The sequence below is a fragment of the Lepisosteus platostomus genome, chromosome 2, assembly GCF_059453375.1.
Source record: "Lepisosteus platostomus isolate fLepPlt1 chromosome 2, fLepPlt1.hap1, whole genome shotgun sequence".
Taxonomy (NCBI): Eukaryota; Metazoa; Chordata; class Actinopteri; order Semionotiformes; family Lepisosteidae; genus Lepisosteus; species Lepisosteus platostomus.
This window is the reverse complement of record NC_142612.1, coordinates 71,108,452-71,135,630: the sequence shown is the minus strand read 5'-3', so window position 1 is coordinate 71,135,630 and position 27,179 is coordinate 71,108,452. Positions and strand designations below refer to the sequence as shown.

The 27,179-nt window shown below is 35.8% G+C and overlaps 1 protein-coding gene across 3 annotated transcripts in view; it reads right to left on the bottom strand.

The window, feature by feature from the left end:
- Window positions 1–27,179, bottom strand: part of lpp (LIM domain containing preferred translocation partner in lipoma) — a 197,329-nt gene that overhangs the window by 133,040 nt on the left and 37,110 nt on the right. For all 3 annotated transcript variants that reach the window (XM_088616675.1, XM_088616676.1, XM_088616677.1), the window contains one exon: window positions 887–1,105. In XM_088616675.1, the coding sequence (XP_088472801.1) occupies window positions 887–1,097 (211 nt within the window). In that variant the 5' untranslated portion in view covers window positions 1,098–1,105. The remainder of the gene's footprint in view (window positions 1–886; window positions 1,106–27,179) is intronic.

Below are 27,179 nucleotides of genomic sequence, written 5' to 3'. Positions count from 1 at the left end.
CCCAGCCCGTGCAGTTTCACAATTGTCAGTTTATGAATATTCAACAGGAGGTTCACTCTGTGGGCCTGTCGTGTTCAAAGCAACTGGCAGCTCCATCAGGGCTGAAAACCTCCAGTGCACTGAATACTCAGGTTTGGACTGGCAGAATGTGCTTTCCAAAGCCACCGATGAATGTGACCATTATGTGAACTGTGAAGCTTGGAACAAGCCCAGGACTTCACAGCTGACCAGGCTTATTTCCTTATGCTCACCCTGCAACGATGGCAAACGCACACCCGTGCATACAAAGTTATTTGGAAACTGTCTAGGAAAAGGAAATGTCAATAATGTACAATAACAATAACAAAAAATTTTTTTACCTCTGTTATTTCAACCCCCTAAAAAATGTTCTTGACTTATGCAGCCAACACTTTTTTTAATGACCAGGCCTCTCATTATTCACTTCAGTCCCACCCCCCTCTTTTCTGTGACAGACTATTCACCGAGAACATACATAATGACTTCTTCCAAACAGTAAAAAAGAAGTCCTGCTACAGCTTAATAAAAAGACACTAAAGTCCATGGGAACACTGAAATAAGATTTACATTTCGTCAACTATACTATCTGGAATAAAGCATGTGTAGCATTACAAAATCTGTAAACATGCTGCAGGTTCAAATAGTAAAAGTTAGTGTCTCTGAAAAAGTTAAACTGAACACATTATAAATACTAGTAGAACATAATACATAATCCTGGGACTTTACAATGCTCCAGCATCAGATTTTGAACAGAGATTTAAGTGTAGAAAATAAAACTGAAGATCTGTCTTAGGGAAGACCGGGATGCCAGCAAATGCGACAGCGTTGCACGAAGAGCTGCTGAACTTGAAATAATGACAAATCCTACCTCCAGCCCCACTGTGTGCAGCTTCTCCTAGTTGCTTGTAGGGATTGAACTTCGGCTTGGGGGCCACAACAGGTGCAAACTTCTTTGGCGCTTGCTGCTGGGACACAGAGATGCTGGGGGTGCCAAATGAAGGAGTGGTTTCCATCCTTGCTGTCACATGCCCGTATTCCTCACCGTCAGCTTGGGGTTGATTCCATGGTTGATGAGACATGGCTCAATCTGCATGAAGGTGAGACAGAACAAGGAGGGCCCTTTAGGTGCCATCAGTGAGACATCAGTGACTCTACCTGTGGTCAGTGTTCATTTTCACTACCTTCGCCTTTGAGCTTCCCTTTCATTCTCTTGATAATAAAACCACAGGACTGGCACATGCACTGCATGCAAGTGACAAAACATAGGAATGTGCTTCACATGTGACACCAATGTCCAAAGTTTATTAAGAGGAAAAAACCCGCAATGATTTGAAATCAACGGACAGATTCCAGCAGTTCCCACTGACCTTGTCACTCAAACACTTGTTTCCAAGCCATTCAATGAGGACATTATTAAATACCTCTGTGTCTTTAAGTTAAATTCCTTGTAATTGAAACATCTGGTTAATGTGTTCAAGAGTCCTGGATTCACAGTTTTATATACATTCCCAAAGAAAACTTTTTGTGTAAAAAAGTGTCTCCTTTCTCAGTTTTTATGCCCTTGCACTGCCCAATGGGTTGACTTAAGTGTAATGGTTTTGCAACATGGTGTACACAATGTTTAAACTGAAGCACTAGTGTATTCTACAATTTTAACAAAGACTATATTAAATTCTGTTCTTTTAAGTATAGGTCCTAGCATGATATGTCTTTTTCCTTTGCTTCCACACGTTGTTTACCAAAAAACATTTTTCAAGCTCAGTGCTTCCCATCTTATAGGGCATCTTCTATCATTTTTCTGCTACCTGCATGCAACACCTGCATGTCTCTACTTTAAATGTCATTTGTTAAGTGTTTGCCCTGTCTTGAAATCTGTCATTTTGAAAGTCAATTTGAATTTTCTTTGCAGCTCCATCAGTGTATGCTAATCCTCCTATTTTAGCATCATCTGCAAATTGTATCCATTAATAGAGTAGTATTAACTTAAGAATATAAAAGCGATGTTGCTTCAGCACAAGCTAGATTAAACAGCAGAAACATTTTATCTGAAATGTAATGAACCAGAAAATTAAAGACATTTGCAATTAGACGCAGAGACCTATACCTCACTTTAATTAATCATAACTCATTACAATAAAAAACAGAGAATCTTGTTTTAACAGATTTATTTAATTTTTTTAAGACAAAAGCATTTATTTTCAGCACTTCAGACAAGCCAAGATTTGAAATGAATTTGAGACAACAATGTATAAACAGAAAGCCACAAAAATATCTGCAGGAATTTATGAATTTGAAGTTTAAAATTAACGATTAATTAATAATTTAATAATGAAAGATTACAGTTGTACTTTTTGCAATTTGCTTTCAAGTTTATTGTAGTCTGCTTTTCTTGAGTTTGAAGCTAAACTTTCATGTTAGTGAACTACATTGCAGGATGGTGGTTTAACAATTCCCCCAAAAATACTTCTTATACAATTTGCATTATATATGTACCTACCCTCAGAACATCTCAATAAAAGTAAATCCTAATCTTAATCTTATGTGGGATTCCATCTAAAGACAAAAAAAGGGATAAGGAACCTTTGAGCAAAAGTTGAGCTAAAATTGGCCTTAGGAGTGCTGGTCACATTTTGGAAAACCTTTCAGCAAAGAGGCTTGTGACCTACACTGCCTGCTCAGTTAATAGTTCTCTAGGGTTCAAAGCAACTTTGTAAATGGTCATTTAAAAAAATGTCTCTTTTGTTAAAACATTTACTTACAGTTAGTTCTGTTCGCAAAGGATTCTCATACTGAGAAGGGAAACTTTATGGTCTCTTTCTATATTTACCTTTTGCTCTTATTGCACTTTGGTCCTATTTGGCCAATTGGTCTTTGTTGTTGCTCCCTTGTAATAAAAAAATGGTAACCTGATACAAGAATTCAAAACCCTTTCAGCAATATTGACAGTCAATGTAATGGACTACTACAGGCTCAACAATAAAACAAGGCACACTCCGGTATAAATGAACAGGAAGCATAGGCAGAACGCTATTCCTTACATTAAGAGTTTTAGATGTCCAGAACAAACATATCTACCTCATTTTAGAAGCTGACAGTTTAAAAAAATTGGTGAAATTTCTGGATCACTGATCTACTTCGAATAAACAAAGTAAATGAGACAAATGGACGTAACATTTTTTCTCCTCTTTATTGTTGGCATTTGGTCAAACAACAACATTTTGTTAAAAGCAGAAAAGGGGAACAAAAATATAATCAGACATGCTTCTGCTAAGGGAAATGTTCTGATTCCTGGTGGCAGTGTGAAGGTCAAAAGGGAACCGGTGATTGATATTTTCTAGAAGTCTTCACTTAATGTCATTATACTGTATATGCCTCTTTTCCTCTAATAGGTGTGGAGGGATGCATGGAAGTGTGGAAGGGAATTTGGTATAAAAAAAGCCTACAGACAAAGCACACACAGACACATTGTCAAATGGGGACATGTAATTTTAAATCAATGCAAAAGACTGTTCAGCCAATAAGACTTCAAACCTTCATAAAGTAGGTCAATATGACCTATACTTAGAGGAATGATTTATTGGCACAAGACCTCAAGTTATACTTAATCAAATAAGATGTGAAGATCCTTATGTACAATCGTAGTCCAAACATCAGGCAAAACTACACATGACATTTATTTTACTATTACTGGTAATTAAGTATGATATTAATAACTTGCATTCCCAGCAATAAAACTATGCCCTACAAAATGGACAAACCATTTATTTAAGTGTTTCTGGACGGAAAGTGTAAGTGTCATGTTATACAGCGTTGACTTTTCGTCAGATAATAATCTTCTGTAGACTGCATGGCGACATGGCTAGAAATGACTCTATAAAATAGGACATATTTCAGTTCTCTTGACTAACATAGAACATCCCACATAAATACTTGTCGGACAAAAAGGGACAGTTAAAAAGAATCAACATTGCATGATATTAGGCTAGAGCTCAGTTAATCAAACCACTGGACCAGCATAGAATAAATGCCTCCACCCTTAGAACGCTTTAGTTTAATACCATATTTATCACTGTACTCTTGTGTGTTTTCGATTTTCACTCTTTGACAAGATTCTAATTCCATTCTGTGTTCTGATGTTATATGATTACCAAAAAATCAATCTCCTGCATATATTCAGAAAATAATTTATGTCACATACCACAGTAATTAGAGGACAGAAGCAGCTGAGTTTCAGAAAACAAACTGAAACAGGCTCTAGGCTGTAGATGTCTACAAACTCTGAAAACTTCAACTGCCAGGCTAGCTGGGGATGTTGAGCAGGAATGATTTTAATTTTCCAAGAAACCTGTGCAAAACGAAGCTATAAAGATAGTATATCATTCGTTGGTTAGAGGGAACATATTATCCCTCCTGTCACTCTGGAGTGATCTATGACAATGTATGCTCTTAGAAATGTTGCTGGGCTCATATCAAACTTGTTGGAAATGCTTTGGGAAAACAAGTTTGAAACGTCTCCTTATATGGAGCCCAGCACACAAACATTCTGCTTTTAATCTCCACAATTTATAACAGGTTGACAAGAGGCCGAGCAGCAGGCTTCAGAAAGTTAGATAGACGAAGAAGAGACAAAGACAGAGCAAGTATGCCATGCAGCTAGAACATAACTGAACTGGTGCCTTTTAAAGGTTGAAATGGGAACATTTGGGCTCACTTCAAATAGTTATCCTAGGACTCATACCTTACATGGGTACTGAGTGCTAAATTTTAGATTTACTGTGGGTATTCATGTGTTTCTATAGTTTTCTGTCAGGCTTTATTTAACAAGGAACATTTAAAGCTAAGAGAGGATACCTTTCTTTAGTATTGTGATTTTCAAAAGACTACAAGCCTTGTGTATCATTGTTTTTAACTGGAAATGATCTTCCGCATGAAAAATGACATACTTAAAATCTAAAAAGAAATGTACACAGCTAACCCTGATATATAGTATCGTAGTCTATTTCTGTCAGTTCTCATGGGTATTCTGTTTTATACTTACAGTAGTAAATCCAAAGAAAGTTAACTTTTCTATATTTCATACAATATTATATATAACAGTATTACAGAATATTACATTTATATTATAATAGTTTAAACACCTAATTACCCAAAAGGTTTTAGAAAAAATGTATAGTGTCAATATTGCAAGAGAGGGAGATTGCATTTTGTGTTATATTTTTACTATTTCCAAAGCTCTATTTTTTTTTACCAAACCTGATGACCATTTTCATTATAGAAACTTTGCACACTTCAGACAAGAGGATATCACTGTGGATTCAGTTCTAACACAAGTACTTGACAGGTAAAATCAAAGGAACAAAATAAATTGGTACTTCAGGAACACTTCAGAATGCAAAACCTAAAATGTCTAACAATCTAAAACTGCAAAATCATGCCTACTCACTCCATTTAAATATTGATACTACAATCCAGTTTTTACAAAATAACATCTGGTTTAGCACTATCAAACGCCAAGAGTTTCACTTTAACACCATCCAATTTTTAGAGTGATTTGAGACTTTATTCCTGAACAGTGAATAGGGCTTTTTTTCTGTGATTTAATTTTTACACTCTTTCTTGATGATTTAAACTGCAACTCCTCTGGGGGAAGGCAAAACTTTGTACAATCATGTTATTGTTTTTGATAAAACATCCTAGCTGCTTACGCATTCCTGAATGTCTTTAAACTAATTTTCAAACACCATATACTGTTGTGGGAGAACAAATGTGCTTTTACCTATAGTTTTCATATTCACTATGCATATAATGTGAGTCTATTACTTTAAACCCCTTTCAATTATATCTCTTGTCATCTGGTTAAATCAGTTTATTCAGTAATGGCTTTAATTTTCCAAGAGCTTTTGCAAACCAGCTTTCTGGCAGCCCAGAAACCACATGTGTAGAATAAAACCTAAGGTTGCCCTACATCAAGATACAGAATAAACCAGAAAATTTGGTGTCTTCCATGGCTTTTGAAACAAATGATTTTGACTGATTTACCAGAAGATTCTGTTTCTCTCCTTGGCAGGGTGAAAACTTGGCATTTCTCTGTTAGCTCATAAACTTAAATGACCAGAAGAGAGCAGGAAAACGAAATAGAACGATAGCCCTTGGAATCATATATTCTGGCATCCTTCAAGAGTCTTAGACACTGTGTAGAATCACTTTAGTTTTGGGGCTTCAGAAAGCTCTGATGAAATGAAAAGCCTGTTCTCATTTTGGACCTGAGGAAAAGAACAACTTGTCAGCCACTTCAGCTACAAACTGCAGCTGGCAACTGCACACTTTTTTAATATACTGTCTGTACAGAGAACTGTAGGTGTCTGTCAATGAAACCAGTGTTCTCAGCTTTACCCCCTGCTGCAAAAACGATGCAGCAATAGTTGCTAATATTGAAAAACGTTTTTTTTAATTTGAAGTAAAGCTAATAAAGTAAATAAATGTTATCTTTGTAATTGTTCTTGCATGGCTCTACAAACAAAACACAGTGTGCTGTATTTTTAAATGCTTTTTGCTTCTTAACATTTTTGAAAGCTAGCAATTTTAATGCACTCTAGACATGCATTATCATATGTAAACAAACTCTCTTTTTTATCAGTTGAGTCATTTGGTGTTCTCCACAAATTCAAAGATTTTAATATGTTTTGTGGTCTAGGCAAAACCTTTGTTAATCATTTAAATCTTGCTATGTGTGCCTTCTGTTATGAAAGAAAATAAATGTGCCCAGTGCACTGAAATGATTAACAGAAATATAATTATATATAATTAAATGAAATTGGTTTACAGGTTCCTTCCTTTATAATTCACTTGTGGAGTGCATTTCAAGACCATCAAGCTCACATTCATTTATATACAGGACATATCAGGACTCTGCACACGTTCAGATGCATATAGGTCTTACTGCCAATGCCAGTATACAACATGTACAGTATAAACAACTAATGCTGTGCATATTTTGCAGGTGTATATAATCCCTTTGACTAAAGTACTCCCTTCACTCTAGTATTTGCGCTTCCACTTCTTTATAAAAAACAACAGAGCTTATGTTAACACTCTCTTCACTAATCTGCTAATAGTAGCTACAAGAAGTAAGAGACATTGCAATACAAGGCAATACAGGGCAGGGGAAAAGGAACACATACAGCATGAAAGAGAAATGGGCACGATTCATTTGTGATGCTGGGAAACAATGAAGCCAAGACAACGTTATGAGCTGCAGGGGAAAAAGACAAGTTTCACTGAACAGACTGGAGTCTGTGCCACCTTTACTGGGCTCCTGGTGGAAATAACTGACATGCGTGTATGAGTGCCTCACTGCTGCCAAAGCAGCACTCTGTTCTCCTTCCATACCTTTCATTTATCCAGTGGAATGCGACCAGATACCCGCATAAGCCACTTAATAGCTTTTGACAAATTGTCAGAACATCTTGTTCTGTCATTCCATGACATTTGAGGGCATATGTCATAACTGCTAAAGACTGGAAAACGATTCGCAGCTGGTATGACAAGTCTCGGAAACAACTGACCAGGAAAAGCATGCCTCATTCCCTTTTTACAGTGAAATACTTAAAATACAACTGGTCCTAACCCTGAGTATAGTTTTTTTCAGAAATAAATATGAAAAGCAACTTGTCCGAGCATCCAAAAGAAGAGCATATCATCTAGAACATGTCTGAAAATCTGTGACCAACTATTTCATATCTTGAATTCTTGAGCTCAACAGCTAAAATCATAAAAGCAATACCTTCAAGCTTTAAGTTTACAGGTGGAAAGTTTAGGGCATGAATTAGAAGAATGAAGTACAGCAGGGAGTCGTTACTCTCCTGAAACTGATTCCGATCGAAATCCACATCTGTACTCTGCTTCTAGTTTGCTAGAGTTAAAATGTGGGTTTTTTTGTTGCCTTGCAGAAACATTCAAGAAAAATCAGAACAAATCTCCAAATAAACTGAATTCAGGATCAGATTAAATTTAAAATCGCACCACACCTCCTAGGATTAAAATACAAGACCCGCACTCAGGGGTAGGTTCATAGTGTTTGACATCTCTGTCAAACAAGAGGAAACATCAAAAACTGGGTTTGCAATTTGTGGGAGGGTACATGCTTTGATCCAGTCCTGGCCATGTCCTCTTAGTTAACAGAAACCATGCATTATAATTCATCCATCTAGTACAAAATGTATTACTAGATTATACTGTATATCTTCATGCAGTTTACATTTCATTTGATTTCAGAACATACTCAAAGTCGCCGAGACTCATCAAGAGTCTAATTATTCTTAAATCACTAGAATGATTTTTATGTTTTATTCATTTTGACAAACAAAATACAGTACACGTGAATGCTAACATTTACAATATAGGAAGAGAAAAAACTGCAAAGAGGAACCAGCATATAAAAAGGCATTACTCCGTATATTACTACATTATAAAACAAGAGTTAATATCAAGGTCTGATTTGAATTCTATTCCAGAAAAGCAGTAATGATATTAAAGTGGTAAAGCACAGTAATCTATTTTTTCCCCAAAAAACACGTGCTTTAATTGTTGGGTAATTAATATGGGTAGCTATCAAGTTCCCCAGCTTTATTTATCTTATGATTATGGTCATTAGCCCACGGTTCTTTTAACATCAGTTGTGGTTCCCCCATATTATAGTATAAACCAGGAATCCGATTTTTTGGGGAATATACTGAACTCTCTCAAGGAATACATCTGAAAAGTAGGAAATGGAGTCAAGAAGGGTGCCGTTCTTAGAGATTATGTACTATAACAAGTTGATGCCCAACTTGCATATGTATATTGTGTTTATAAATTGTCTTAAAATATTGAAAGGTTTTAAGGGTATAAAACAATAGTCCTTAAGGCTTAATACAAGATGGCCTATGAGTACACAGTAGTGTGAAAGAAAGTTCTTAACACCCATGTGCTCCCTTTGAGTGTTGCTCAGACTGCCAATGTGCTTGATATTAAGAAATTGTTTATCACCAAAACGAATACTAGCTGCATCACAGCTTAACAGAATATCCAGTGGGATGGGGCTGCTCTTCTCAGATTCAATGCACAGCCAATTAGAAGAGTTAGAGTGAACCAATTTAAAATAAGGCTCTTGCCTGTACAGCCCACATGTATATTTAATATTTGTGAGGGATATGTCATTGATATCTCAGATAAGATGAAAAGTGTTATGTTTAATCTTAGGCTGTTAAAATCTTAGTATGGTTACTAAGGATAAGATGTCACTGACAATGACAACATGAGTTTTAGAAGGATAAGCATCTTGACAAGACTCACTCTAACTGAGATCGAAACAAAGAGAACTGAGCATCACTTTATCACAGACACTGTAATACATCAGTCTCATACAAGGCATATACCCAAGCATAAAATCATGATAGGGCAGTCAAAATTAAAGTAGGATGGAGGGAGGTTAGTGAGATTTTTTCACATGCATAATCGGTGACATGCTATAATTCAATTTATATCCTGATATTCCACCACATCTATTAAGAGAGAGAGAATCACTTTATTGGCCATATACAATTTCTTGCATTAGAAATTAATTAATAGCTGTTCTTCAACCTCCAGGATATGATGTATTTGGAAGAAAAAGTACTTGTCCTCTCTACTTCTTCGTATCAAGTAAATCTATATAGTACCATTGGGTCGTTCTTGATAGTTTTGGAATTAATTTTCATTTTTATGCTGGTGACACATGATTATCATTGCATGAAAATCCTTTCGATAACGTTAAATAATGGATGCAACAAACTCTCACTCAGACAATACTGAAGTTATGCTGATTATCAAAATTATCCATCCAGTGCCATGTTTAAAATGTTGTATAGGTGTCTTTTTGTCATCCTTCCTTAAATTGCTCACATCCATTCATATCTCTTCTAGTCTGCTGCAGAAAAATTCACGCATACCTTCTACGTTTCTAAAGATAGTATAATACAGTGCTGGTTTGCTGCCTATTGTATCCATATATGTCCTTAAATTGCAGCATGTCCAGACTGCTCAGATCATAAGTAAAACTAAAATGCATGAGCACATATCTTCTATTTTAGTTTCATCTAACTGGATCCCTGTAGAATTCAGATTACAATTCAGACTACCACTGCTCACCTTTAAGGGTTTGAATAGTTTGGCTTGTGATGTCATCAGGGAATTGATCACTCACTAAACATACACCTTGCACTTTGGACTCTGACCTTTTTTTAGTTTAAAAAAAAAGCCCCAAACCCTAGAGGATCATGCCTTTCTGATCTGTTCTTTTGAGGCTGTGGAGTGTTCTAGCCCATTTTCCATTTTTGTAAGTCAGTCAGGAATTTCAAATATTGTCTCACACGGACTTATATTAACTAGATTTTCATTTATATTTCAACAAAAAATAATTTTAAATTAAAGTTAAAGAGTTAATGTCCGCATAACTGTCTCTGTTGTTTCATCCTGTAATGCAATGTGAACTGTAGCAGTGTGAAATGCCAGGGGTTCAAAGGCTGTTGGAAAAAATAGTGCAGCATTGGGCGTCCTGGCCAAGTATCTCTGCTGTAAGTGAAGATTTGTGATGCAATGTTATGAATTAAAACTAAAGAATGGGTTGCACCCCTGATAAATCAAGTATATTAATGATCAATGATACAAGGAAGTAGTGTTTTCAAGGTCGCCTGATAAATAGCTTAGTTACAATTTTATGTCTGCATTTATCAGTGACAGTGGTTGATATGCTCATCATGTTTTGGGTCCTATATTTGTGTATGAGGAAGAAGTTGGGCATCATCACATCTGGTTATTTAAATTGTTCAAATGCATATACAACATTTCTACAAAACAATTCAAGTTTATATCATGTTTATATAGCTTTTCTAAAGATCAAAAGGAAAAACTTTGGGATGCACCTTGTTTTTTCTTATGTCACTAGGACTCTTTGAATTACTGCTACTGTACTCTCATGTGCATAAGAGAAATGCAGGCCAATAAAACAAAGATAAAAGAATTAGGGCATTTATGAAAAGAGCTGCAATCAGAAAGGTGATTACTGGTTGGCTAAAGTCTGCATGATTGCAGATAATAACAGAGCCAAAGTTGTGTCACAGAATTTACCTTTTCTTCTTCTTCTCTTGTTTAACTTCATTTTAAACCTATATTTCATGTTCTGGAATTGGGTATTATATACCCAGGTTATTATGGGCTAATGACATGTCAATTATCACAGATAATTACAGTGAGGTCAGATGGCCCCATGTTGCTTTCTCTTGCACAACTTTAGTCCAAGGTAATAAAAAAGCATCTGGATTTTATCACACAGTCAACACGATAACCTGCTACCCACTCATGGTCAGACAATGAAGCACTATACAGGAGGGGTGGCAGACAACAATTTCATAACCAACACAAAACATTAACCATTTGCTTACACAGAAAGTGACAGACTTTGCTTGTAAGCAGGAGTGGAAGGTGGGAAATCAAATTTTCATCAAATACTAAAAATGTAATTTTTAAAATGATGTTCAGGTAAATTAGTTACCACATTTAAATATAATGAAAATCAATGTTCTCATTAAACTGTTCATCAAAACTTGTATTTGACCTTCAAAGCACAAAATATATTTTAAAAAATTAAACAGAAAGATCTCAACTAATTACTGGTGTTGTTAAGTATTATTTTCACTTTTTATTTAACTCTACAAAGCCCTCAAAAACATTAAATAGGCCGAGCATTAATGTTTTGAATGTGATTCATCCCTTTGCCAAGAACACAGAAAGTACTGCTTGTGTGTTGGGTGCCATCCAAGGCCACAGTGCACATACCCTTTTGGAATGCAAATAATATTAAGACTGCAAGCCTTTGTACAGAGAAGTCCAGGTAAAGAAAAAGTTACGCTTAGGATTACACAAGCAGAGTCAGAACTTTGCTTTCAAAGACAATACTGAGGCAGTTAAGGAGATAATTAAAAAAATCTACAAGAATGAGAAGATCTGGTGATGGCTCTCAGGTCAATAAAATAAAAATTGCTTTTGCTTTGTAACGATCAGAGGGTATGCTGGTTCTGCAACCATGTGTCCCATTTTCTTTCATTTATTTGTAACTAAATTGCTTATCCAAAGAGTCTATCTCATGTTTTCATGAAAGCAAACAAAAAAGAAAAAAGATGCATGGTACAGATGTACTGTATAGGTAGGTGAATTCATTAGAAGCAGTAATGCTTTCAAACATGAATATGATTCATACGCAGCCTCTTATCATATTTTAAAAGCATGATGATGAAATAGGCAAACAGCATTGGAAAATCACCCCATACAACAGACAGTATTTTGATCAACTGCACTTCCAGGAATTCCGGCACAGATTTCCTAACGTTGCCCTGGGTCAAGAGCTGCACCCAGCTGTGGATGAAGGACGCTAAGCCAGTTACCTAGCTTACTGGTTCCTTAATATGGTCCTGAGGGACTGCTGTTTCTGTTTTTTGTTCCAGCTTTTGTTCAATTTGTGGCTTGTGTATAAATTTACATTCAAGTCTTAAAAAGCTGAATGGGATCTGTAAATGGTATTAACCCTGTTGACATTGTTGAAGAAAAACACTTGAATTTGAGCATTTTTAAACTAAGACTGAGAGCAGAAACAGGTAAACAAATGTCTAAAGAAGCTCATACTATAGATTGACTAAAGGCATCAACCAGCACCAGTAAATACCTGCACTGGTGAAATGAAAACGATATGACACTAGACCCTACAATGAATTGTGAAAACAGCTGAAATTTGGAGCCTCTCTCCCTTCCATTTCTGTCACCTATCACAAACGCTGCTTACAGAGGGGCTCCTGTATAGTAGATGACCCCTCCCATAAACTCTTTGCCCTCCTACCATCTGGGAAAAGATATCGCAGTGTACAGGCCAGCTCCACCAGACTCTGAAACAGCTTCTTCCCACAGGCTGTCAGGCTCCTCAACACCCTGGAATCTACCTGCACCCACTCCAATTCCAGAAACAGTGTTTAAATCCTCCCAGTGTGGTGTGTATATTGTACTATGTATTTGCCTTGTTATTTGCACTATCTGCACTTTGCACTATGTGTATCCAGTCTACAATGTCTATGTCAGTGTCCTGTCTGTTCTGTCTGTATTTGCACCGTGGACCTGGAGGAACGATATTTCGTTCCACTGGATATTTGTATATGGCTGGAATGACAAATAAAACGTGAACTTGAACTTGAAAAAGGCCTAGGAGGTCCTACATATTGTATTGGTATGGAGGATAAAGACATAGTTGACATTTATCTGCAGTCACTGCAGGTGTAAATAAAACCTTTGCAAACTTGAGCACATTTTATATAGCAGAGTTCTGCTGTGCAGAGTTTCAGAATATTAATGCTAATCTCCAGAAAAGCCAGACGTAAGTGTTGCATCAGCTGTTTTAAGCTCAATGTGATGCATCTTCTTTTCTAAAACATTTAACATTTTCCTTCTCTTCTCAAAATGGCAACTTACTTTCTGTAAATTTATTAAAACAATGCAGAACCTCAGTACACAAGATTTTTGGTAAATGTGTTTAATTGGTAACATTACACATTAGCTTAAAAGCAAGTGAAATAACCGGGATTTCCTCTTTTTTTCATTTTGGTCATTTTAACACTAAATTATCACATAAGCCAAAGGCACCAGAGTACTTTATAATGAGCAAATGTAATTACAGCAATTCAAGTAATTATTAATTAAAGCATGGACACTTTATTAGGGATAATTGGTCAGTAAATTAAGTTCCCTTCCCCCCCTTCCTTTCAAGTAATGAGCCAAATCCCTTTTTTCCACCAGAGACTGCTGCCTGACAATAGGGTCTCTGATACAATGTGTATCTTAAGGAAAAGGGAAGAATTAAAAATGAAGATGTTTTAAAACAACTGATTCAAGGTTAAGGAAATTTAAAGTTTGACTGAGACTCATGAGTATCCCAAAGAAATCCTAGTAGTTTCCACTTTGCTCATGACAAGGAAGGCAATTTTGGCAGCTACTGTAACTTAACCCATTTAGGTGAGAACCCTCTTCAAGTCAAATATCAGAAAACACTGTTATATACAGTATACTGAATTTAGGTGTTTATGTGTCTATGCATTTAGGTGGTAATGCTGACATGATGATAATTTACATTTATTTTGTAAGAATCCTTGGAAGAAATCAAATTTAATGGTCAGAACAGAAAGAAAAAAAGGTATTCCTTGAGAAATAAACAAAATTAAATTTTAAAAAAAGTTTTACATTGTTTTACCAAACGTGCTATTCAGAAGGTTAAAGTCAGCCCAGCACATACTATAACAGATTATGCCACTCCTAGAGTAGATTTCCTATCTATTTTTACATGCTATTAAGCCTTTAATCAGAGATTCAATAATAGGATTATTATCATTTCACAAGGGTTTAATATTGAGCACTTCCTCAAAGAGAACAGAGAGTTTGTCCTGAGCTCCAAGCTAATCTGCTTGTCACTGTATCACTGTTATACAACACAATCATAGCTTTTTTAACATCTAGAAGCCAGAACAAAGAAAGCAAAAATGCTACCATTGCTTAGAGTCAAGTGAAATAATTGTGAATCACCAGACAGCCCTTTCAGTATGAACTGAATGAATGAGCAGCAAAAGAGCAAAGGTCAACAATATCTACAACAGCATTGTGTCATAGCAATAACAATACAATAATACAGGTAACTGTCTTAAACCTGTGTGTGGCAGGATTTATATCCACACTAGCCTGAAAGATGGCACTCTTTCAGTTACTTTTGGTCACTGTATGTGAATATATCTTAAAATTAAGCAGAGGAATGAAAGTTTGGAATCCTATGGTTTTTCCCTTGTCTTGATGTTCATGTGCTACATGATGCAAATGCGCTGAGGCCCAATGAAGCAAAAAAAAAAACAGCTTTAAAAATTGAAGGACCCCATTTGTCAGTGTGCTGCTCTCCACTACCAGCAACTACAGTGCATTCCAGTTTCATTTTAGACAGTGTCAATGGCTGGATGGGCTAATGCAGTTATTATATAGTCCAGAACTGCTTGTACCTTACTCTTGCTCATGTACTTAGCTGTGAAGCAGAACATGTGGAAACTGCATAGGATAAAAAGGGAAGAATTATACATTATAGATACAATATAAATATTTTATGTTGATTTTTTGTTGACAGTTACAAAATTAAAGCTAAGCAGCAAAGATCTTACTAATAGATGGTAATAACTTTTTGGATCTTTGGCCCAGGGCTAAGGTGTTAATAATAGTAATCTTAACATTTTAACACTAATATTAACACCCAAATGTGAACTGTGTTATTCAGAGCATGCACATGGTTAGCGGGAAGAAAAAAAAAAGATTAGTTTCAAAATGTCCTATCTTATCAATTTTGCTTGTTGAACAGGAGACTATAAAATCCATGATTATCTAGATCAGTCTAGAGGATGAATATTGATATATTTTGCCAGTTTGTTCCCAACCCCATAATTACAAAGTAATTGTACTGTACTAGAAACATAATTTCCTTCTTAATAAAAACTTGTCCTACGGTAAGTCTAGACTCATATTTTTATTTGAATTTACAGATTGAAATATCAAAACATACGGTTTTAACCATTGCACACAACCAAATCGCCAAATCATTTTTTTCAGAATTTGCAATTAAAGCACAGGCATACAACATTACAAAATGCTGTTAATCGACCTGTTTTACAGCAAACATCATTGCTGTGCCTGACAGAGCATTCTGCCAACTTAGAACACTTGAAAACTACAAAAGAATTTATTAAAATAGAAATTGAAGACAAAATGAAAAAGATGTGTACTTTGGGACTGAATCTCAGTAGCTTCAGTTTCATCCTGTTTTTTTAGATCAACAGAAAAAGAAATGCTTTCTCTTGGAAGCTTCAACTCATTTCATCTGTCTCGTCTGCCTTGTAGGTCTTCCTAATTTTGGAAGAGAAGCATGTCCACTCTCCTGGGTACAAACTTAAGCACAGCATCCGAACTTCAATCTAAGTGTTGTTTTTGATCTTGCTTATAAACTTTCTACCTTTGCATAGGTGCTTCTCTCTCCGCTCCCAGTAATCAGTATGCTGTTCCACTTGTACATTCAGAACACCTTGAAAAATTTAGCTCATTTCAGTCTTTCCAGACAAAACAACAACAGGAAATGAGTCATTCAAGTCAAACAACAAAATAACAGCCAGTTGCCGTGCTAGTTCTACAAAGAAGACAGAATGTCCAAAGCAGGAATATCCAAAAAGTTTATCTGGCAGGCTAGGCTGTAGGAAAAGAAACACAGAAATTAAGGAATACAGGACAGTTAAGCCAATTTGGTCTAGTACTGTAAGTGAAAGGTTTGTAATCAATAGCAAAGAAAGACAATCCATCATTATGACTTAAGTTTTAAAATACAACATCAGTTGCAAGAAAATAACTTTTCATACAGCTTCAAAAGCACTTTGAGATCACTCTGGGTATATGATCTCGAATAAATATTTGGGGAACTTTAACTAGTCCCACTCATTAATGAATGTACAGTATAAAACAGATAGTTAGGATCAAGATTCTAATATTTTCCTTGTTTTTTTACAGTGTTCCCTGCATTAAATCTTCCGCTTACCGCAATGGAAAAACCAAAGAATAGAATCTGAGTATAGGACGGGGGTTAAATAACAAACACCGAAGGATTGTGCTACCTGTCTCTTTGTTACAGTTATTAGGAATTTTTCTGGGCACTCCAACTCAAAGCGCTTTATAGGTAATGGGGCCTCTCCTCCACCACCAATGTGCCGCCCCATCTGGATGATGATGCGATGGCAGCCAAATCATAGATGGGGATTATATGGATGCCATGACTGATAAAGTCAAATGGGAAATTTGGCCACGATGTCGGTGTACACCCCTTCTCTTTTTTTTTCGAGAAACGCCCTGGGATTTTTAATGACCACAGAGAGTCAGGACCTCGGTTTTACGTCTCATCCGTAGGACGGCACCTTTTTACAGTATAGTGTCCCCGTCACCATGCTGGGGCATTAGGACCCACACTGACTGCAGGGTGAGCGCCCCCTACTGGCCCCACTAACATCTCTTCCAGCAGCTACTGTAGTTTTTCCCAGGAGGTCTCCCATCCACGTACTGGCCAGGCTCACACCTGTTGAGCTTCAGTGGGTTGCGCGATGAATAGTGATATGGCTGCTAGCGATGTGTCCACATTATAGCCCTTATATTGTAGTACTGAGTTACCACATGAAACAAATCATAGTTAAACTACCTGTCACAGTCAGTCTATGCTATTTATATTTATATTATTTTACTGTTATTTTTTATTTTAGTTGAATGTCATGGGCATTTTAAATTCTCCATTTATTAAATCATTGTTTTTGTTTTCTAAATATCTTCCGTGATTTCCAGATTCCAGATTTCAAGAACAGCTTTGGTATTACAGCAAGAAAATGATACATAAATTAAATTTACAGCCTTGTTGAAAAACATTGAGAGACAAAAGCATTCTCGGAGCATAAGTTAGCACTTTCCATTTTTCCACTTAGTTGCCTTTATAAAAATTCAACCCAGACAAACATTTAAGTCAGACAAACTTGTCCAAATAAAAGATAGTAAGGACACAGTGCTTAAGAACCCTCCAGCCCTCCAGATTCCTAAGAGCCTAGGACAGCAAAGCACATTGAAAAGGAACACCTTATACTATAAACTTAAACTAGGGAAACATATTTTTTACAATACACAATGCAATAGAAGAATACAAGTCTTTTAAAATAAATTACCAATAAGGTTAGCAGAGAGCTTTGTATGCGCTGGAGAATTTATACAGTTGTGTGAAACATGCCAAAAAGGAAAAACCTTGATAATACCAAAATGTAAGGATACTTTCAAACAACAGAACCAATGAAGGGTTACTGTTAAGATGTCAATAAAGTGGACACAAAGAAAACGTGTTTACCTCTATATGCATTCTAATAGATGCATAAAGTAACAGAGAGCTGTAAAACAGTGTTACTGTTTCTCCTCCTGGGTACAGCATTATTGTCCTTTAATTACAAAAATTAATAAAAACCTTCTACATAGTGTATGGTTTGGATTTGGAAAAATACATAAAATGCATCTAAATGAGGCTAAGAATTAGAATTGATTTGAGTGGGGAATGTGCTAATTAAAAATCACTACTACTGCTAACGGTCAATTATATAAAACATTCATTATTGGAAGAGCGTAATTTCAATCAATGTCATTTTCCTTTCTGCATGCCACAAGTGCAAGAGATTGAAACTATTTAAGTGGATAAATCCAGTTCAGTACAATATGACTGTTTCATTCCGACTAAACAGTAGGCTTCTTTCTCTCCTAACAGCTGTAAAAATGCAGTATAACAAAAAGGCCTATTTGTTTTTCTATTTTCTTACATAACATTTTTTTAAAAAAAGCTCTGTTGACTGGTGTGACAGTTTGTTGATTTTTTTAAAATGCATTGTCCACACAGTACATGTATAGTTCTGTACAATCTTCAGTCTTCATTGTTTAATTCATCAAAATGACTGGAATCTACTGGGTGTATTCACTCCCTGTCTGTGTGTCTCATGGAGAGGAAGCTGGGGTATGCGAAAAGACAAATTCCTAATACAAGAAATTGTATATGGCCAATAAAGGTATCGCATCTTATTTTAGGCAGTTCTTATAAACGTCTGGGCTAGGGACCAGAAAGTCCCAATGTACAGCGAAACGGCATATAAAGAGGAACCTTTCCCCATAAGAACAATGTAAATATGGTGGTTCAGGACGGAAAAGTGAACCCTTGCCCATCCATCTTAAAGCAGGAGGCTTTTCCCATAAGAATTAATGGGATAGAGTCGGGTCACCAAACATGGAGAAGAGAAATTATCAAAAAATCTCACAGAGAAGGGATTAAATTTGAATGATATAAAGGTAAATATTTCTTCTTTTGTTAGAAAAAGACTTGATATTGAATTGGATACATCCTTGGTTCACTGGTAAACTGCCTAGCATTCCTAGACCAGAAGGTTCAAGATGAGTGCACTAAAAGAAAAGAGATCACAGAATCCCCATGTTTTTGCAAATTCTACTGATCCTCTAATTTGTATAGAATGCCAAGACAGCCAAAGCCCTTATTAATAAGGAGTATGACACAGAATCCTAAAAACAGTACATACTATAAAACTAATATGATTACCTCTGGTGGAACAGTTTTAGAATTATAAATTTTTACATAAAGAGTTAGAGAGAATACAAGGGTTAAGAAGGCATGTTTTCAAGCTAAAGATAATTTGAGAAAGCTACTCAGCAAAACAGGAAAGCAAACGAACGCCTTTCCAGTAATCACACAACTTCAAGAGAGAAAGAAGACATGAGACACAGAATTAAAATAGTTGGATATCACAAAAATGCCTGGCTGTTAAAGTGATTATGTGCCCAGTCTTCAGCCAGTGAAGGCATATTTGAGAACAATCTGGCCTTCTGTGCTCTAATATGGTTGGAACCCAGAGTACTGGAGCTCAGAAGTAAATGATTCCAAATGATCATAATCCTTTCGGCTTCCAAACTTCGTGTCTTTTTAGGACACAGACCTCGAAACCCTAACAGCAGGTGTGAAGGTGTTAATTCTACTGTGCAGTTTAGCACCTTAACTGATTAGAAGCAACAAAGTTTGTATCCAGTATTTTCTGTAGCCAGGTGGTGATGGAGGATTAGAACAACTTCTCTTTCTGTTTCTCACACTTACTGCAACCTGGAACCATTTTCTACCACATGTGACGCCGCAAAGTTTCATAGACTATACTGCTCTGCAGAAAAAGTGGGTTTAAAGGTGAATCTTTTAATGCTGGGTTCTAGTTATATAGATTTTAAGATTGTTGATGAGACACTAAACTAAGTGACTAAATATCCAGCTATGTGAATATCCATTTTGACATGATACATTTCACCCATAAAGAACAAAAGGGAACAGCCTTTTTCAAACTCCGAGTCAAAGATTTACTACAGTCATTTTACTCATTGACTTCATCGTTCAACTAAGGATAGCAAAATCAAAATAGATGTTGCTCATTTAACATGGTTTGCATTTTGATGTTTCAAAATCTTTTGTAACTATGTTTTCCAGATATATCAATACATTGAAATCCTGTATTCTGACATTATAATTATACACAGTCTTGTTTGATTGCCTCACTGTTTCTTTTTTTTTAGTATTCTTTGAGGTGACTTGATGCTAAATAATCCATAAAATGCATAAGCAGTATGCTGGATTAGGAGGACATCTTTAGTCTCTGTGATTGCTTGCTTCTTTTGTAACAAAAGCGTATCTAAGTATAATCCTTCTCAGCTGTAAAACACAGTGTCAGATAAAAAATAATACTAATAATCTAGGTACATGTGCCAAACCTGTGGGTGTAAGAACAAAAATAAATACAATAATAAATGAGACTGTAAAACCGATTTCCTCTCTTGAAGATGCAGCATGATTTTGACATTCTTTCTCCAATACCACACAAAAATTGAAAGCATATGAACCCCATGAATCTTTCCTATTGACTGACTTAAAAGCATGTTTTCATCTCATCCTCTTAGCTAATTATAGATGTAATAACTTCTAATCAGCCCAAAATAGAATAATACATTAAGACCAGAACAACCCTTTTCCCCTGTAATAGGTGATTTTTCTTATTTAATTCTGTCTCTAAGAAAACCGAAAAAGAAAAACATTAAGGTGTACATTTCTAAATCACATTCTTTCAAAAGATATTCAAAATGGAACAGGAACAGAAGTAGCCTAACTGCATAAAGTGTTTTTTCACACTGTGCGCATTCCCACAAAGAACCATTGAGGTTTTTATACATCAAAAGGTTATGGGACTTCTGGTGATTAACAGCTGATACATCCTGCAATTTAACTCTGTCTTTAAGCTAGCCTTGACATATTCTTACACACATTTTAAGATACAAGCTGGAAGATACTTAAAAGATAGCCCAGATCCCATTTTGACAATCATAAGAGAAGCAAACAAACACAAGGGCTTGCTCTTGTCAATAGAAGATTTCAGGAAACTCCCCTTTTCACAGAAAAAAGGCATCTGATTGATCTACTATTGTGCCTCATTGGGTTTCTTTTTCCAGGTAAACTCTAGTATCTTTATTTCACAGAGCCCTTTCAACACCTTCAGCGGTTTTGCAAAACTAGTAACTCAAATTGCAAGAATGTAATCTCAAGTGATTCAGCTGTCACTACATTAGTTGAGAAATTGAACCAGAGGCTATTACATCCACAGCAAGTGCTAAACTTAGGTCATCAGCATTTATGTGCACTGATTAGAATTCATTGTGATCCAAAAAGGAAATTAAGACATTAGGCAAAGTAAGACAATATATTATTATTATTATTTCATTATTACTTGAAAAAGAAAATTAGACTAGAAAAGATGAAACCGTAAACACAGCACTTTAATAGGTACAGTATGTGCCTCTGGTTTACTGTAAAAGATATAATTTTAAAAGGTGATACAACTCTAACACGTTGTGAGTCATTTCTACATTCTGTAGTTATTAAATGATGGATTACTGGTGTGACTATTATACCACTAGAAGAGTCTCATTTAAACTTTCTCTGCATTATGAGCAAGTTTCCATCATGGACTTACTTCTAGCAAATTTATAAAACAATCCTGGAAGTGGGTGCCCAATTACTCTGTGAGCAGTGTTAGATTTTAGTTAAAAACGTAAAGAATCAGTATCTTGTGTGCAGCATGTTAGTCTTGTCTCTCGTTGGTATAAAAATGCCCACCTTTCTTATGAAGGCAGGGGTCCAATTAGTACTGTAAAATTAGTATAACTGTTAATTGTGACAAATAATATACTTTCTCCCTGCTTGTTTTTCTACCATAATACTATTTGGGTCATATCTTTATACAATATTCAGACGATCAAAAAGTAGAACAGAAAGTAATAATGAGCAGGATGCTTCCTTTTCTAATTTCTTGTTTTCATTTTGAAATTGATAAACATCATTGAAGGTTAACACTGCTTGAAAAATTTGATTTTCACAAGTTTTTAGCAGGGTCTACTATTGATAATGAAAGAGTAGCTCCCTTTTACTTTCTGTGGTTTAAGTGTTAAAGTTTTGATCTGAGTAAAACTTTTCAGTTTGGAGATGTGAAAAGACTGTGTGGTTACATTGAACACAATACCCAGTTGCCTCTCAGTGTTGTTAAAAGCAAATGGGACAAGAAAGAGCACAGAGCGCAGCATGGCTCTCCTTTCATCATCTTTCATGCTATTCATGAAAACCTTACACTGCTTCTCTGAGAAGGCACAAACTTTAAAGGCTGTAATTAAGTGGAGAGCTGATTATTGAAGTTATTTCTGAGAAAGAGTTAGGTGTTTATGTGGACACATTATTTTCATCTTCTAGTCACTATAGTGAAGGAATAAAAATTCGAACAGCGTGTTAAAATAAAAAGTTTAAAGCCTAGAATGAACACTTATGGTATTCATAGTGGTGCTACAAAAGCTTTTTTTTTCTAAAAAATAAGGACAAAAACCTAAAGATGCTTGCCATACAGCACATAGGCTAGGTGTGTTTAACAGCCGTATAATCTGCAGAAAAGTGATCCTATGGCATGTTATGCAGGGATAACTCAAACCCTGATCCTTAATTACCAAATTCAGCCAATAATTGTCTTAAGTAGTAAAGATTAACACAATCTTTAGCCTGATTAGAGACACCTTTACAATCCTGAGGGCTGGAGCTCAGCAGTACTAGAGATTACTAGAACTAGATTACTCTATAGAGACTGTACTAGTGGACTGTATATACTGTACACAGCTGAGAATTTCCATCATTCTATGAAACTGTTTTTAATACTGTATGTATGGAGAAAAACAACATGCAACATTTCAATATTTTCATTCCCTCAATAGTAAAACTATCTTTTGTTACACAAAACACCCAGAGGAGTTACAAACATTAACTTTCAAGAAATTAATATATTGCAAATCACAAATTCCTTCTCAGAGATTAACAACAAATGAATGAACCATCTTCTTGATTTTTAATCAGCCCCCTAACATTGAAATCCTGAAGTAAAAACATCTGCTTTTCTTTTCACCCTTGAAATACTATGTTCCTGCAAACCTTTTACGTATCAAGCACAAGTTAGTGGGGTGGCAGTGGGTCACCTAGAGCTCTTTTGTGACATTTCAAAGGGCTTCCTGGTTTTTAACACCTTAAAGACCATTTGAATGTCTACTTTACTGTGACAAATGTAAAATAATAGTGATTATATGATGTCTAAATAAAATAATGAACAATTCATGAAATAATTATTGAATAAAAAAGCACAATCAACAAGAACACATTAAAATTAAATGTTTTTTTTCCCACTGTAGTTTTTTTAAGTAGCTTACCCCTTACCATAAAAATAACTTCAAATGACAGTGTCATTGCCAAAAACAATTTTTATAACCTGCTTCCAAAAAAGGAGAAAATATTCTTTAAGAATGTGAAAGCTAGATATCATAGTTTTCTGGCACACATACATTTAGAAAGAAAAATGCTGTTCCCATTTTAAGGTTCCTTTACACTTTCCACCTTAAATATAAACAACAATTGTGGAAATAATTCATTGTCAAAAAAAAGGAAAATGTTTTTCTGGTATCTTGTCAAAACTAACCAGAGCAGAAATGCATAAAATTAACAAATTTGTAATATTCCTGACTATTCTACCAAAAAACAGCATTGCAAAATTCGGAAATAAAAATGTTTTGCACATTCAAGGAGCAAGTATCAGTTATGTACTGTATCTACAGCTGAAGTGTGAAATCTGTCCTAAAAAGTAGATGCTTAAAATATAATAAGAGGAATTAGAAATGCAACAATTGAGTATTGAAACCTATAGCATGTTACTTTTGTAATGACTCTAGATAAACAACAGGCTGAAATACTTCCAATCAAAGGCCAGTCTTTCACTCAGTGTAATAAATAAACTTCTTAAACCAAATGTGAATGACTTGTTCAACTCACCCGATTTATTTTTTTACTTTGAATGCCAACAATTTCAAAAAGGAAAATCAATGACAATTTTGTATTATTATTACACATAGAGAACCCAGGGTCCATTTTGATAACAGATACAATTACCAATACTGACACACGCTGAGAACTGATTCACAACACACATACCAAGCATTAGAAAAGGGAGGCTGATTATGGCAAAATTAAGAAATTAAGTTTATGGTTGCACTTCTGCCATGGTTACTTGTTGTACATTACAGAGCAACTAAATAATTAGTGCAAAGCAAGAATTGAGGCACTACTCTAAAACCACATCAAATCACCCTCTTTGCTAAATAACCTTACAGGTTAGTTCATAAAGTAAATAAAAAGTGATACTTTGGGCATAAGAAGGCAAGATATGCCTGAAAAGTACTGTAAAGACATACAGGTGCTGCACTAGAGCAGACATAAGAATAGTTACAAACGAGAGGAGGCCATTTGGCGAATCCTGCCCCTTTGGTAGTTAGTAGCTAATTGATCCTAGGATCTCGTCCAGCCATGTCTTGAAAGAAGCCAGGTTTTCAGCTTCAACAACATGGCTGCACAGTCTGTTCCATACTCCTACAACCCTTTGCATTTCCTGAGGGAGTCGAAACAGCTTTGATTCAGGTCTGCCGATGGAACCAACCCATAATAGCTCCGGTAATCGTCCTGGCACCAATACATGAATGATTAAACCAGATTGTGGTTACAGTCAGCGCAAAAAGTTACAGAAGGGTCCTGTGCCAGGAGTTGCAATAGGTATTATCCCTGCTGGAGGGATAGCATAAGAGGATTTCTGTGCGCTCACGGCCCATGCCATATGTTATACACAGAGCACTCCATTTTTCACATGCCAGCACTGCACTGCTAAGCCTTAGCAGGCACGGAAACATCTCAGAACAACCCAGATGAGGCATGCTAGTCCAACACCTATATAGACAATTAAATACAAACCACAACATTATAATATTTCATGCAAACTTTAAGCACAGATTATTGCATACTAGCACACTTAAATCTTTATGGCATTTACAACATGAATAACATTTCAAAGTAACGAAGAACAGAAATTGTTCAGCTGCATTCGGAAATCAAACTCTAAAGTAAGCGGTGACCCTGGTCTTAAATTCCATGCAACACCGGCACATAGTTTTCATAATTTACTCTTTGATAGAGGGGCTATTACAGACCATTTAATTTTAATTCTTATTGGGAAATGATGAATAACGTCAACATGAATGTCTGCATCTATCCTGAAAGGCTGTTAGAACACTGTATTTTCTCCCAAGACTCTGCTTCTCCTTTTTATATCCATTCAATAAGCTTTTCAAATATATTGGCAATGTTTTTAAACTTGCATCCAGTGGCATGGCTCACAAACCATAACCATAGCCCCCACACTGGCAAGGTTAAACTGGAATACCCTCCAGAAACACCTTGTTTATTCAATTTGGAATTTTCAGAGATTCTGAGAATGACAATACATGTTGAACAGGACATATGTGCTGCAATGCATGGGCTTTAGCTTAAATAACACTTTTACTTTGTATTGTTACAGTCTCCTTAATTTAAAAAGCACTTTTGTAAATGAAAGATTTAACAGGGGTTAAGTCCTTCATTTAGCTGAGTCCTTCAAATGAAGGGCTCAACAGGGAAATCATGTCTACACTTAAGGCATAACTTCTTTATCACCATCACAGCGCTGCAGACACCCAGTCAGCATTAAAACTTCAAGTGTATCCCATCTGCACTTAAATGTTCTGCGTACCCCATGCAAGCAGACAACAGACCTGGATTAGAAAACCAGAGATACATAACAATGAGGATCTGAGTTATTTTATCATGCTTGGCAGAGCTACACGTCCCCACAGGCCCTTTAAACTAGACAAGCAGCTTCCAAACTTATTCTACAAGCCTGTAGCTGATAATAAGACTTCAATGGTATCTTTTTATTTTTTTTTATAATTCTTTACCAGCAGGAGTCAGCACACAGTACATTTGAAGAGGAACAGCCTGCATGAGATGTGGATTTTGCACTGCACCCACAGTAAAAGAAACCTGTTTTTTTCTTATTATTTTATATGCTAGTTAAACATAATTCATTAGAAATGCAGGCAGGCCTAAGGGTACGTACTGCAGTGGAAGTGAGGTTATCTGCAACAAAGTCATGTTTCAAAGCATTATGCAGATCTTCTCAGGTTATGAACCCAGTTCACAAAGAGGAAAAAAGGAAATAATTTCCCCTCATCGTGGAAACAAAAAAAACACACACAATATTCCATAGCCCGATAAATATTCCCAGAACACATCACACACATTCAACAGTTCAGAAATGCATACTTTGGCGTTATTTTTTAAAGACTGAACCAAGAAATAGTTGATTTCCCTCTTGGTAATTAAAGCATCCAAAAGCAAGAAATGAAATTGAGAAAAATGAAGGACATCAAAATAGATTTTTTTCCAGTCTTTTAAATGATGGCCTGCAAAGCAAGGCTCCTCAAAAGTATGGTATGTGCAGAATTCATGATCAAAATCCATTTACTGCCACGCTCTGAAGAAATAAAACATTTTACTGACTGCATTCACCATCGACAACACTTCTAGGGGCTTAACCACATGTCCACCACCATCTAAAATGACACTTAAACGTAAGAAGATTGAACGTAAGAAGTTTGAACTTTATAATTTTGACTTAAAAATGTTAAATATTCACAGGACTCAAAGAGTATATTTGTAACACAGTGTAAGTGGGAAAAGGCATCACGGAGAGAGCTGCAAAGGAACTATAGGAGATTATTTTTAAACTGAAAAGTAAAAGAACTCTAGAAGGCTCCACAGCCAATCGAATGCGTTGTCTTTTTACTTTTTATTGCAGAATTAACATCGTCTTGAGATTTTAACATGGCCTATTGATATCTGTTAAATTTGCTGATGTGAGTGAATCATGTAGTTAAACACAACACCAGTTAAAAGACTGCTTTAGATCCAATGATCACAATCAACTGCATGGTGTTAAAATTATGAGCTGTTTCACGACAGGTTGAACTGAGCCAGG